At 38.9% G+C, this 15,309-nt stretch overlaps 2 protein-coding genes across 3 annotated transcripts; one reads left to right on the top strand and one right to left on the bottom strand.

The window, feature by feature from the left end:
- Nucleotides 1-712: 712 nt before the first annotated feature.
- On the bottom strand, nt 713-6,750 carry LOC122844282 (tubulin beta chain-like). The gene is made up of 5 exons (XM_044139578.1): nt 6,679-6,750; nt 4,422-4,530; nt 3,729-3,839; nt 3,385-3,629; nt 713-2,982 (listed from the first exon to the last, which is right to left on the bottom strand). The coding sequence occupies exons 1-5, from the start codon at nt 6,733-6,735 to the stop codon at nt 2,170-2,172; spliced, it is 1,335 nt and encodes a 444-aa protein (XP_043995513.1). The 5' UTR covers nt 6,736-6,750; the 3' UTR covers nt 713-2,169.
- flot1a (flotillin 1a) lies at nt 5,105-14,440 on the top strand. Of its 2 annotated transcripts, none has more exons than XM_044139577.1 (13): nt 5,105-5,270; nt 8,887-8,950; nt 9,214-9,289; nt 9,744-9,834; nt 10,696-10,839; nt 10,914-11,033; nt 11,122-11,217; nt 11,853-12,005; nt 12,091-12,272; nt 12,427-12,472; nt 12,825-12,962; nt 13,316-13,480; nt 13,584-14,440. In XM_044139577.1, exons 2-13 carry the CDS (start codon nt 8,908-8,910, stop codon nt 13,602-13,604), a joined length of 1,275 nt encoding a protein of 424 aa, XP_043995512.1. In that variant the 5' UTR covers nt 5,105-5,270; nt 8,887-8,907; the 3' UTR covers nt 13,605-14,440. The 2 variants fall into 2 exon arrangements, with proteins under 2 accessions (XP_043995512.1, XP_043995511.1); XM_044139576.1 differs by lacking the exon at nt 5,105-5,270 and adding an exon at nt 8,262-8,421.
- The last annotated feature ends 869 nt before the right edge of the window (nt 14,441-15,309 follow it).

The following is a 15,309-nucleotide window of genomic DNA, read 5'->3' on the forward strand; positions in this document are numbered from 1 at the left end:
GTTCACCATTCCAGGTTTCTGCAGACTGACGTTCCGGGTTCCGACCCAGGAGAGGGAGGGAAACCTCCTCTGACGTCACACCTGGTTCAGTGCCCTTTGACCCTTTTTTTTAGAACTATTTGGATGAACGTTCATCACCACACAGGATAAAGTTGCTGATCTTCTGATTCAGTCTTCTTCCATCTTTTTTTCTTTCTAATCTCTCATTATTCTCCATCGTTGACCAGGATCCGCTCAGAGCAGGAAATCTTTCAACAGCTGTTTATTCAGCGGGATGTGGATAAATGTATCTTGTTTGACAGCAAAAATATTTCATGTTTGATTCATCAGAGCAGGTTAAAAATCACAACTACATCATTTTGTGTTTAGGTTGGAAAAACAATTTGCCCCCAAAGCAGCTTCAACTTTTTTCTTCACACTCATTCTTCACAAATTAACCTTTTATTTCAGTCGTTTAAAACAAATCTAGCTCTTGCTATAAAGTTTTCTGCTTCATAAACATTTAAACTCTGATATTTTTTTAATCCAACTTGAAAAATATGCTAAAAAGTGATAAGATATGTAATTAATAAATGTATGAGAACACATTTGTCTGTGTCGTGCTAGACAAGAATGTAACCTGCAAGGTTATATTTTCTGTTTTACTCTTTTATTGTATATGTATTTTTGTAACAAGGGATTAACATTGTCCTGAGCCGTATGCAACGAAATTTCATTATGTATACACCCCTGTGCATACAAAATGACAATAAAAGTCAGTCTAAGTCTAAGTCTAAATTAGCTGATGTAATAAACAAGTCCAGAGCTTCAAACGGTAAACAGTCCCTTTTTAAATAAAGTTTATAATTATTATTAAGAAGCTCGATCATCATAACAGTACAGGAAGTTTTTTTTCCCAACAAATGCATTTTTATTTCTCCCAAATATTTCACAGTAAAGATCCCAAATCAGATCCAACAGAAAAAAAACCAAACAGAAATAAACATGGTTGGATTTTCAATACTGAACATAAACAATAAGGAGGATCTAAATTAATACTGTAGTGGCTCAGAGTAAATAAAAACTGAATAAAAACAATATCTGATGTTCAGAGATGTTAACAGAACTTTTTATCTTTCATAAAACCAGAACCAACTCTGACAATCTGATCAATAAAAAGAAACAACTTCCTCTTTGAATTCTGATCATGTTGAACTTCTAAACCCAAATGCGCCAAACACGGATCTGCAAACGTGATAAAAATGTCAGAACATTGATAAGAGCTTCGCTTCTTATCTCTGAGGCTCATTTTAAGGCTGAAGACCTTTTTGACCCGATACAATCAGAACCGCAGATAAGGACGAATAACAGAGATCCTTTATGTTTATCAGGCCTTTATGGTTTCACTCTGAAGTCAATAAATCCTGAAAGAGAAACGTTTCCCCTGCAGAGATTCAGTTAACTTCAGGGGGAAAAACTCACAACGTTCATGATTTTAGAAGTGGAGAAAATCCTTTTAGAAAACTGACTGAATGATGATTCTGTTAACTAGACAAAGTAACAACATGATTAACGATAAATCAGGCAGACAGACGGTTCTTCCATTAGATCAGATGGCTTCCTGAATTCGTCAGATATTATTTTATCTTCATCCTAAATGTAGCATGAAGGAACTGGAGAGTTTCAGATTTTTAGTTTATAACAGTTTGGATTTTGTGACTTGATCAAACTGGATTGGAAATATGAAAATGGTCAAGTTGGCACATTTCTCCTAATTTTGGCCCGTTACCAATTCAGACCTTTACAGAGGAGGATTAACACCACTGAAAAGAAAAAAAAATTGATCTCAAAAGATTTATGTCATATTTCTGAGAAAAAATTTTTATTTACTTTCTTAAGAATTTAAGTCAGAATTCTGAGAAAAAGAGAAATTAAGATTTCTGTGGAAAAAAGTCAGATTTCTTCAACTGTCTTTTTGCTGAAATGTGTTATACAAATAAATTTGATAGATTGATTTCTGAGAATAAAACATAAGAGATTAAAGTCAGAATTTATACCCTGTTTTCCCCAGCGACCCTAATCCTCTTCTGTTGACCTCTGACCTCCTCCGACCTGCTAAAAACTTTTCCTTTTTTTAAACATATCTTTCACCATCAAACTCTCCTTCCACCTCCGCCCGGTGTTTTTCCGTCAGGCGTCCTCCTCGGCCTCCTCCTCGAACTCGCCCTCCTCCTCGGCCGTGGCGTCCTGGTACTGCTGGTACTCGGACACCAGGTCGTTCATGTTGCTCTCGGCCTCGGTGAACTCCATCTCGTCCATTCCCTCGCCCGTGTACCAGTGCAGGAAGGCCTTGCGGCGGAACATGGCGGTGAACTGCTCCGAGATGCGCTTGAACAGCTCCTGGATGGCCGTGCTGTTGCCGATGAAGGTGACGGCCATCTTGAGGCCGCGCGGCGGGATGTCGCACACGGCCGTCTTCACGTTGTTGGGGATCCACTCCACGAAGTAGCTGCTGTTCTTGTTCTGCACGTTCAGCATCTGCTCGTCCACCTCCTTCATGGACATGCGGCCGCGGAAGACGGCGGCCACCGTCAGGTAGCGGCCGTGGCGCGGGTCGCACGCCGCCATCATGTTCTTGGCGTCAAACACCTGCTGGGTGAGCTCGGGCACGGTGAGGGCGCGGTACTGCTGGCTGCCGCGGCTCGTCAGCGGGGCGAAGCCCGGCATGAAGAAGTGCAGGCGTGGGAAGGGCACCATGTTGACGGCCAGCTTCCGGAGGTCGGCGTTGAGCTGGCCGGGGAATCGCAGGCAGGTGGTGACGCCGCTCATGGTGGCCGACACCAGGTGGTTCAGGTCTCCGTAGGTGGGCGTGGTCAGCTTCAGCGTGCGGAAGCAGATGTCGTACAGAGCTTCGTTGTCGATGCAGTACGTCTCATCTGTGTTTTCCACCAGCTGGTGGACGGACAGCGTGGCGTTGTACGGCTCCACCACCGTGTCAGAAACCTGAGACAGAGACGGGCGCCATGACGGTAAAGTCAAAACGTTCTCCAGGTTTTCTAAAGATTGTACAGTTTTACTGGGATGTTTTCTCAATTTGTTTCCATTTTTCCCCCAAATGAATCAGCAGAGACAAAGTATTGGATTTAACGGTTCTATACACTGTAAAAACACAACATCTTACCAAGTATTTTTAGTCAGAAATAACGAGACGATTAATTCAACAGATGATTCTTGAATTGAAGACAAATAACCAGCGAGGAAAAATACAAAGCACATACATATTGATTTAATATGATACAGTATGGATGGAACATAAATAATGAGAATCAGGAAGGAGACAGAGTTTCATGTGATAAAATAGAAGAAGATCTGATAGCTGTAGCTGTAGAGAGCGCTGACTGTTACCTTCGGGGAGGGAACCACACTGAAGGTGTTCATGATGCGGTCGGGGTATTCCTCCCTGATCTTGCTGATCAGTAGGGTCCCCATGCCGGAGCCGGTGCCTCCTCCCAGGGAGTGTGTGAGCTGGAAGCCCTGCAGGCACTCGCAGCTCTCCGCCTCCTTCCGGACCACGTCCAGAACCGAGTCCACCAGCTCTGCGCCCTCCGTGTAGTGACCTTTGGCCCAGTTGTTCCCAGCTCCACTCTGACCTAAGAAAACAAATTATTAAGATTTTAATAGAAAAGCTTTACAATGAAAGAAAATGAAAACTACGATTCTCATCGACAACCTTCCTACTAATTAATTACCAAAGACAAAGTTGTCAGGTCTGAAGATTTGGCCAAAGGGTCCTGATCGGACCGAGTCCATGGTTCCTGGTTCCAGGTCCACCAGGATGGCTCTGGGTACATACTTCCCACCTGCACACACACAAACACACCAAAACACATTAAGAATCTTCTTTAAGAGACTTATTTTCATGCAGTGTAGTGATTTAACAGCAACAATACCAGTAAATTAAAAAATATTTACTGAACAAACATGTTTAGGTATTTAGCTTGGTTGAAAAAGCATAAAAAACACACTTTGCCAGAGTGAAAATCTTATTAAAATTTGTTTAATTTATTTTACATTTCAAGCATGTCTGGATTAAACATTTTTCAATGTTTGCAGACTTTTTTGATAATTGTCAAACCAAGTTTGGTTTGACAATTACCATAGAGTTAGTAATTATTTTCCCACAGTGAGACTTTCTCTTCAACATTTTTTACATAATCCAGGACTTTCTTTTACTCTTAAGGAGTCTTGTGAAAAATGAGAGTGTTTTGTATTTATAACTGCATAAATTTTCTGCAAATGAGTACAACAGTAATGTTTCTCCTTAAATATTTATTTAAAATTAGGAAAATGCTGAAGTAACCCTGTTACTCCACTAGAGGCCCCCCTCATTTTAAACATGAACCTGTTTGGAGAGTTAAAGCCACAGAATCAGGAAAAGTGACCTGTTGCTTCGTTGTAGTAGACGCTGATCCGGTCCAGCTGCAGGTCGCTGTCTCCATGATAGGTTCCTGTTGGGTCGATGCCGTGTTCGTCACTGATCACCTCCCAGAACTAAAGACAGAAAAAAATTCATGCACCAGAATTATCTGATTAAATCCTGGAATTAGGATGTTTTAATGTTTCAGTCTGACTCAAAGTCAAAACAAAACTGTGTTCTGTTCTGAGGATCTAAAGCACATGCAGATGTTCGAATGTATCACAGCATCACAAGATCACCTGAAAACAGAAACAGGTCTGTCTGTTTCTGGTCAGATGCTATTTACAGCCTGGAAAACTTTAATTTGTGTCACTTTTATCCAATTATGTGGAAGTTCAAGCTGCAAAAACAGCTTAAATCTTATCTTATTGCTTTCAAAGATTATTAAAATCATAAGGAACTCTCACTTTGATCAAAATCCCAACAGGAAGGAGATTAGGACATTATTTACAAACAATTTTGCCTGCAAATTGTTAAATTTGAAAAAGCCAACTTCTTCTGAGGGTCTTTAAATCCCTCAGTGTTCATCTTGAAAGAAATGCCCTCCAGCTCTGATGATAGCATGGCGGCATCAATGCTAACCTGTTTACCAGTACAGGACTCTAACTGGTTCTAATTAACTGACTTGTATACCAAGGCTCTGCAGAAGGAAAGGTGGGATGTGAAATGACAGGATTTAATTGATTCTGCTCTGAACTCTGCTTCATCTTTAGGAACCCGGATTGGGTCGTAGTTGGAGGGATCAGCAGAGCTTTGTCAGAGGATTCAGTCCGCTCTCCATCTTTGGTGGCTGACATGTCGGTGCCAAACTGTGGTAAGAGCACACACTGTCACAGCAGATCAGCCAGCTGACCTTAATCTCAACTAAGGGCTGTATCTGTGAGCGTCTGAAGAGAAGAGCACAAAATAACTTCCCCAGAAGCAGCTTACAGCAACACTTCCTTTCAATTTTAGCTACTTTTAACTCACATATTTAAACTTATTATTGTCAGTTTTAGATTATTTGAATGGAGTCACCAAGTGAATTTCTCAAAACCAAAGAAAAAGTAGCTAAGGGTAAATTACTGGCAGCTTTCTTCGACCTTTTAACCTTTGCTTTATGTATTTTTGATGACGGGAGCTGGGAGAATATAAAGGCTGAGGGGATTTTGGTTGGATTGTGTTAGTGAGTGGTTTCAAGCAGAGTTAATCCACTGTGAAACATTCATGACCTCAGACTCACTAAGTCTGCTGTAAATACATTTGTTCAGTGATCAGGGCTTCTGACCCGGACCATATGCTGCTGCTGCCACGCCTGTTCCTGCAGCAAAGGAAACTCAGTTCAATGAGGCTTTAAATGAGGCAGAATTAAGCTATTATCACTCAGATTTATAAAATATTGTATTTAATGTGGATCTAAAAGACATTTTCATGCATCCTAACACACCAACAGAGAAAACAGGAGTTACTGATATCATGTCAACTGTTTTTTCTTTTCTGAATATGTGCATCTGATCAACTGAGTGGAAAGGCAGCCATTTAAATGACCTCATCCGTTCAGGGCAGACACTGGACCACTTGTTAGCCCCCCACCCTCCTCCATTCACATTCCTCTGATCTGCCTCAGCAAATTTCTTCTTTTCACCCTCTTGTTGGGGTTTTTTTCCCTCAGTGACAAAGCCTCACCAGCAGCTGGCCTTGTGAGTCTCCAAAAGTCTGACCAAACCCATTAATCATCTCTCCATGACTGCTATTGATTCTTTCACGTCGCTTTAAATGTTAAATTCCCTGTTGATGTGGACAAAAACAATGGAGGCCACTGAGAATTAGAAATGGCAAAACTTCAGTTCTTTTGATAAACTGGTTTATTGGAATGAATAAAATTACATCCAGAACATAGACTTCACTATACGTTATGACTACTGAACACTCCAGTTATTCCTCAGTGTCTCAATGTCACTTTATACTTGGAAATAGGTCACATTGCCTAATTAAACACTGAATAGTTCCTTATTTATTTATATTCAACAGAAAATATTCAAATTAAAGTAACAATTTTTCAACAAAAGCTCCGAAACTCTATTAAAATCTAAATAACACAAAAATATCTGTATTTTTCATTCTTTCCAATTCACTGGAATAGGAAATAAACTGTTTAGGCAAAAAAGTAATTTCGAAAACATTTCAAGTTCAGCATATCAAAGGGGGGAAAAAATCACGGCTTCTTTTTAACTTTTTCTTACCTTTGCACCAATCTGATTCCCGCACTGCCCAGCCTGAATATGAACAATTTCCCTCATGGTTTATGTTAAGGAGTGATGATGGAGAGCTATAAAAAAAATGTTGGGCTGAGGTTGACCTACTAACCGAACCGGACCGGCGGAGAGAAGAGAGTGTTGAAAGATCCGATTCCAACAGGCGGGCCCTAGTCAGCGGGAGGGAAAGATACTGAATCCTCTTTTTTGATTGGCTGATGTTGCTTCATGCCTTAATGATGATTGGTGGAAACGGTTTATAAGGGGTTTCCGTATCATTTCGGCAAGGGCTTGCAGAATGAAGCAGTTTTGTCCATAGACATATTTAAATATATTATATATTATACTGTCTATAGTTTTGTACATATGTATTCACGTCTATGGTTTTGTCATCACTGCCCTGTTGGAATAAAAGTGTCTGTTCCTTAGCATCCCGACGGCATATAATCCGGATGGAATTATCAGAGACTAACGAAGAAAGATTTTCCCCCGAAGGGAAAGGGGTTAATTTAATTTTCTTCATTTTTGAAATGTAAACAATATCTCTGATTTTATACAGATTCTATTTTCAAACAGGCATCTGAAGGACACTCATTCCAAATTTAACTCATTTTTAATCAATAAAATGAAATAATTAATATTTACTAATGCTTTCATTTAAACAGTAATAATCAAGTTACCAGAGGCTATTAATTAAATTTATTGACATAACAACTCACAACTCTTATTGCTATAAGAAAATTTGAATACCAATTTCTTCATGGCCATCCACGTTCTTAATTATGCAACCTGTGGACCATGGGCGATTCTAGGATCTGTCCATTAGGGGCACTTAGCCCCCAGCAAGTCTAAGACCATGAGAAGATATTCATTAGTGCCGTTTTATAAATCTGTTTATTTACATACATTCACAAACAAAATTAAGAGATATGTCAGTAATTCATAGAGTACAACAAAGTTCATTTTACTCAAACACATACCTATAAAGAGTAAAATTAGGGAAACTTAACATTTTTTCTAGAGGTGTATAAACTCAGTTTGAAACAGAATCTCAGGACTGGAAAATAAATGTTAAGGCACTTAAATAAATAAATAAACAAATGAAAAGAAAGCATCCAATGCAGTACAAAAAAGTGTTTTTTATTGTTTGTTTCATTTTCCTGAAATCTCAAGGAACATGAAATTGTCTTTACTTTAAAAATAGTTTCATTTAAAAAACAGTACTGAGAAACTGCTGAAGGGAACAACTGTGCAGCTATGTTAAAAAGAAATAACCTCCTGTTAAAGCAGGAGGCGGACTGAATGTTGATCTTTTTCTGAAAAAAATTACAGATATGTGCCAATTATACTAGAGAAACAATTATTACAGTTTATATCCATTCCTACCGCACAATTAGGAAATTATCTACTAAAAAAAGAAAGGCACACCTAAAATATTAGTAAAACAAATCAATTTATGTGATGTAAAATTGTTTAAGAAAACTCCGTCTTGTATATGGCAGTTAGTTCCCCACCAGGCCACTAGATGGCGGACGCGCGCAGTAGATGGCTGGGTGTGCTAAAGACGCTGAGCTGCAGTCATCACTGACTCACTCACTCCATCATCATCGGCTTTAACTGGAGTAAACATTTACTGCGATTAAAATACATCGATTCTTACCAGATCAAAGTAACATTTACTGACCGGTTTAACTCTTCTGCACCTGAATAACAGCGTTTTTTCACCAAGCGGTAGGTCTTTGCTCATACTTAAATCATTTATTAGTTATAAACATACAAATGGAGGAAAAAATTGAAGGAGTTAGCGGATAAACAGCGTGTTACCTGCATGTTACGTTTAGAAATGGATCGAAGTGGTAACATTTTTGCTCTTTATTAGTCTGCGGCTGTAATGTTAGGAGCATCTTTTATTCCTTTTGCGCTTCTTTCTTCTTTTACTGCGCAACATTTGCGTAAATTAGATTTGCCCCCCGTTGGTCTGTTCTGCCTCCCACCACAGCTCCTCCCTGCAGGACGCTTCTCAGACGGCATGATCTAGAAATAATTTCTGAAGCCTTTATTGCATAAACAACTAGGAAAAACAAATGTACATTTTCATCTGACGTTATAATATTAGCTTTTGCTTCGACACATTTAAAGAAAGATGTTTATTTTGATGATTTTTAATTCAATCAGCTTTATTGCATTTGTTTTTAGTCAGAAAACGGATCAACAAACATGTTCTACACCTGTGGTCCCAACGAAGCCATGGTGGTGTCAGGTAACAAGCCCATCTGTTTCTGTATGGATGTGGACTACATCTACTAGAAATTGAATTGTTTATGGGTATTGTCAGGGAAAATGTTATTGTTTATTTAATGTAATTGCATAAATAACTTTGTGAAGCCACTTCTTTGTTAAAGTACAAACATCAGAGAACCTGATAAGTGATAAAATGTGTGGGAGAAATAGACCTGTAGTTGAATTACATATATGTCCATATCTGATCTGTAATTATTCCTCTGTCTGGTCTTTTCCTCTCAGGTTTCTGTCGTTCTCCTCCGGTGATGATCGCTGGAGGCCGAGTGTTTGTCTTCCCGTGCATTCAGCAGATACAGAGGTAAAGAAACAACTAAGCATTATTACTGCAGCAACTTTAATTTTTGTTAAAAAAACCCCAAAAACATTTATTTTTGGTAAGCAAATAAACAAAATCAAAAAGACAAATTCTTTATTGTAAGTTGTACTTTATTTAGTTCATGGTTTATTTTTATTTATACCATTATAAATAGAATATTGTCTATTTGAACTGTTATTGTCAATACTTTTTAAATTAGGATGTAAACAGATACCACTCACATCTACTATTTGGCTCCTGTTCATTAATCTCTGTCAGTGTAACCATAAAGATCAATTTTAATTTTTAGGACAGCAGCTGGTTTTCACTTCCTGCTGCTCAGTGTTTGTAGCATTGGCTGACAGAAACAAACCGGAAATAAGCCCCATTAAAGAGCTCCATTAGAACCACTTCCAGTCCATCAAGGTTCTCCTCTGTGTCTCTGTCTGCTCTGCAGGATTTCTCTGAACACTCTGACTCTGAATGTGAAGAGCGATAAGGTTTACACCCGCCATGGGGTTCCCGTCTCTGTTACTGGCATCGCTCAGGTCAGACTGCTTGATTCAAACTATGTTATTTTACTCTGGTTACTAAAAAATAAAACTCTTACTGTGTAATTTAGACACTTTAAATAGTTTCATGTATTTATATCTAGTAGAAGGGTTTGTATTATGACACTTTTGTCAGAATATTTTAATATATATTTAATGTTGTTTATTTATAACAGTAATAATAGTGTCTTAGTATGAAGTGTTGCCATTTGAATGTTAGAGCCAACAACTTTTTCTAAGGCCAGTTGTGCCTAAAATGTCTTTAAACATTAGATTGGAAATTGGAAGTAGTGTTTGACCTAATCCTGTTTCTCTGGAAATCGATTGTAATCTCCTTTATTAGTTCAAGTATAAGATTATTGTCGTTAACAGCTCTCAGTACTTGGCTATCTGAAGTTTTAAGTGTTCAGAGTGAAAATGAATGGTGAGAGAAAAGTCCTTTGCTGTTGACCACCTGGTCACACGACCCTTCAGTTTCACAAACTGTGGTCAGTTTGTCAGGCAGTCATTGATCCAGGTGATTGTTTAGCCCTCCACCAATAAAAACAGACTGAATTGTGTTCAACATTCTGGAAACATCAATTCATCATCAACACTTAGTAAAGTTTTTTTTTTATTCTGAAATTATGATATAATGTCTACAACCAGTAATCAGTGAGTCAATCAGTCTGACAGGGAATTACTGTAGATGTCCATCATAGTGACACTTGGTTAATAAAAGATGAGATAGTAGTTTATTTGCAGCATGTCGGCATCAAGGAGTGAAATCTGTGTCCTTAAGTTGATGAATCTCACTGTGAAAATTTAAATTTAAAGATTCTCCTCCTGCAGTGATAAACATGCTTCTGTTTCCTGCAGATGAAGATCCAGGGCCAGAACAAGCAGATGTTGGCTGCAGCCTGTCAGATGTTCATGGGGAAGTCTGAGGCTGAAATCGCTCACATCGCCCTGGAGACGCTGGAGGGACACCAGCGGGCCATCATCGCCCACCTGACTGTAGAGGTACGGAAACCCACTATTGATACTACTCTGTAAAGGATGCTTCTATGATCTCCGGTAACATCTGTTACTTTCAGGAGATCTACAAAGACAGGAAGAAGTTCTCAGAGCAGGTTTTTAAGGTGGCCTCCTCTGATCTGGTCAACATGGGGATCAGCGTGGTCAGCTACACTCTCAAGGATGTCCACGATGATCAGGTTTCTAACTTCAGTTCCATACAGAAAAGCATGAATCAGAGGAGGTCCAGGTGTAATCACGGTTTTCTTCACTGCTGTTGGTCCTCAGGATTATCTGCACTCGCTGGGAAAAGCTCGGACCGCCCAGGTCCAGAAGGACGCTCGCATCGGAGAGGCTCTGAACAAGAGAGACGCAGTGATCAGGGTCAGACGTGTCGTACATCTGCAATACCTCCTCCATCATCTGTGCTGCTTCATTTCCTTTTTTAAAAAGGAAAATATACTTTTATTGCATCTAGTGCAACGTCAGCGTTCCTTTAGTGAACACTGGATTATTTTTTAAGAATGTATCTGCAGTTAAAAATACTTTTTAACATAAACATGTGAAAGCTCAGCTGTTTCTGCTTCACTTGACATCAATACAGTGTAGAACTGATCTGCTGATTATTCTTTAAATTAACTAATTAATAAGTAGATGGTGAAAGGTGCTTAGTAGGAGAATGTTTTAAATATAATTTCAGCGAGGTGAAGCTAACTTGAAGGGTTCTTGGTTGAACATATTTACAGGCAAAGTTTTCTACCTTTTATTCAAAATGTATATATATATTTTGTACAGCCTTGGCTTAATTGCTACTTTGAGTAGGTTGTTCCTTCAGCAAATGGTCTTTTTTATGAGCCTTTATACTCCAGTTAACAATTAATCGATTACTAAACTAGCTGACAATTATCTCAATAATTGATTCATCATGATTAATCCGATTTATTTATTTAATTCTCACTGCTGTTTTCATTGTGAACTCTCTGGTCCTCATTCCTGCGCCTCTCCTTGACTCGCTGCAGGAAGCCCACGCCATGCAGGAGAAAATCTCGGCTCAGTACAGGAACGAGATCGACATGGCCAAGGCCCAACGAGACTACGAGCTGAAGAAGGCGGCCTACGACATCGAAGTGAACACCAAAAAGGCGGAGTCAGAGATGGCTTTTCAGCTGCAGGTACGCAGCTGATCTGTGTCGCATTGAAACCGGTGGCACGGTTTACTGCTTACGGACGGACTGATGTTGCTTTTCTGGTTCCCAGGTTGCGAAGACGAAGCAGCGCATTGAGGAGGAGAAGATGCAAGTCCAAGTGGTGGAGCGCGCGCAGCAGATCATGCTGCAGGAGCAGGAGATCACCCGCAGGGAGAAGGAGCTGGAGGCCAAGGTGAAGAAACCTGCCGAGGCCGAGCGGTACCGCCTGGAGAAACTGGCTGAGGCTCAGCGGTAGGATGGAGTTTTACTCTGACACTCTAATTATTCATTGACACCAAAAATCTAAATTCTTGTCATTATATAAAGTGTATCACAATAAACAATAAACCATATGGTAAATGTCCATCCCTAGTCTGAACTGACCGTTTCTTCATTTTCTCTGCAGAATGAAGATGATCATGGAGGCAGAGGCTGAAGCTGAGTCTATTAGGGTAAGTAATCGTTCACTAGACAGGAACAGTGGCTTTGAACTGTGAAGGTGCAGATTCTCATCAGATAAATATCCACTGCCTTTTCCTGGTTTTTCCTAGTAATCTTATAAAACCTGAAGCTCCGCCTGAAAAACCAAATCCCAGTTTTAGAGCCTTTGTTTGGTTTGTCTAATAAAAGATATTTCTGAAATCTGCAAAGTGTCTGTGTTAGGAAAAGCACAGCAATAAATATGTTTTATACAAATAAATTGGACTGATTTGACTATCGACTGGTTCTCCTTCCTGATCTGTAATTTAATTGGGATTTCTGTTAACTTCTGCACCAGTAAGCCTTTCATGTTGACCTGTCCAGGTTAAAGGTGAGGCTGAGGCGTTTGCGGTCGAGGCGAAAGGTCGCGCTGAGGCGGAGCAGATGGCGAAGAAGGCCGAAGCCTTCCGGGAGTATAAGGATGGAGCCATGGTGGACATGCTGCTGGAGAAACTGCCTCTGGTGAGAGACATGTTTACACTCCTTCTGTTATTTTTCATCTAAATATATCAGAAATGGCCGATGTGTTAATATGCAATTATTTCTCTTTGTGTTATTTTGTTTTTGAGCCAATGATTGCTAAATTTAATTGTAGTTCAGGCCACACGTGAATTAGTGTGGTATTTTTCAGATGCTCTTTAATAATAATAAGAAGATAATTATGGAAAAGTGTATTCAGATAGATAAAAAAACTACTTCTAAACCGATATTCAGTTAATTTCTTCCCATTTTTATTTTGTGTGTTGGAAGTTTGATAAGTTTAGAAACTGCTTAGTGTTTTATTTTAAGATGTTGTGACATCTATTCTCCACCAGATGGCAGAAGAGATCAGCAGGCCTCTCTGTGAAGCCAACAAAGTGACCATGGTGTCCAGTGGAGGAGGAGATGTAGGTGCAGCCAAGCTGGCAGGGGAGGTTCTGGAAATCATGACCCGCCTCCCTGAAGCCGTGGAGAAGCTGACCGGAGTCAACATCTCTCAGGTAACTCGCTCACCTGGAAGCTTCTTCTTCTTCTTCTTCTTCTTCTGTGTCACTGTAGCTCCATGGAGGTCTCACTGGCTTTTAACCGGTTATTTTCTTCCAGGTTTCTTCTCGAACAGGCTGAAGGGAATCAGACCAAGAAGCTTCTTGGTAGATCTGTTCTCCGTCTGTCTTGATTCCTCCATCGTAACGTCTGCTTCCTCACCTCTGACCTTCTGTGTCGCTGTTTCCCTCCACTGGTTTGTTATTGATGTTGTTCGTTATCTGAGTTAAATATTTAATAAATATTAATTTATTTTGTGTTTTTAAAAAATGTTTTCATAAGTTTAAAACTGTCAAATTGTTTCACATATGCAGTAAAGCAAATTTTTAAAATGACTTATTTTGGCATTGGCGCAATGTTCAAAATGACTAAAACAAATTATTTGCTAGTTTATCCGATCGGCTTTAATCCCAGGATGATTTATTGTTCAAAATTAAGTGTCCTAGAAAAGGAAAAACTTTCATCTGAAAATGTTTAGATATTGGACTGAAAATGAATGTTAGAGTCTGTTTAAAACCCACAGAAATGAAAGGTGACTCAAACTTTTGCGCGGAATAGTTTTACCGCTTTAATTTCACAGGAATAATTTTACTGTATTTCTTACTATATATATATATATATATATATATATATATATATATATATATATATATTTCCCATCCAAATATGCTGGTTTTATTGTTGTCAGTCTCACTACTTACTGTAATAGTAATAGATTTAATGCATCTTATTAGTTTTAGAAATGTCCTCCCTGATAGATTAAAAGATACTCAATGTGTAGCTAATGATTTTTGTACATCTTCTGCCTGCTGTACGTGTTTTCATGCCATGCCTCCTTCTGTGTTTACCTCCAACATCTCTGACACTGCCAGTGTCTGCTGCCTTGCTGCCAAACCTCAAGTGCATCTTAGAATGACCGTCTAAAACTAACAGAAAACATCATTACATTGATATTTTTCATAACCTGTTTCTGACAGTATGACAATGATTTTTTTTTTACACATTTTAGTTTTTTAAACAGCATAAACTACTTAAAATGACAAGTATTAATATAAACTAAGATAAAGTTTGTTATGTTTATATGTTTTCTGCACTTAATTTGTTTAATTTTGAAGCATGATTTGTTAGGAGAGATGTGGTTAAAGTGAACCAGTAATTGCACTGAAAATGTGTATGAATTAAACGGGTTGATTTTTTTACTTGACAATCTCAAGCTTTCAGCAAGTCTTGGGTTTGACAGTGGTAGGCTAAAAATGCTAAATCTAAGCCTAATGGCTGTAGGTTTCTTTTGGGATTTTTTGATCAAGTTCTAAAACAGTTTTCAAACAGATGGCTCCTGGAGACAAAATAACATTATAAAATTAACTGTATTTTAAATTAGCAGAGATCTGAATCCCAGACTCTGAACAATAGGAGGAAAAAACTGAAAAATCTGGTCCAGATGTGATGCAACGTTATGAGAAGTGTTAGTCTTGATTGGTTCCTTTAATGATCCTGTAACATACACTACGTTTAATAGTTTTCTCAGGACGGTTGCATGCATATTTTTAAGAATACCTTCAAATTCAAAAATCCCAAGGGGGGAATTAAATCTTATTGTTTTAATGCATCTATATATTGAAAGCACTGATTTTCACTTTGAATCATCACTATAATCACAGAAAAATATCCTAACATGCCTTAAATCATAAACCTGTCACACTGTCAGCCTCTACCTCAAGTGTTGGACCGGCTGCATGAAACACTTTATTGATTTATGATTTCAATGCTTCACAGGTGTGAAGTT

This window comes from Gambusia affinis, linkage group LG14 (assembly GCF_019740435.1).
Source record: "Gambusia affinis linkage group LG14, SWU_Gaff_1.0, whole genome shotgun sequence".
In the NCBI taxonomy this organism is placed as follows: Eukaryota; Metazoa; Chordata; class Actinopteri; order Cyprinodontiformes; family Poeciliidae; genus Gambusia; species Gambusia affinis.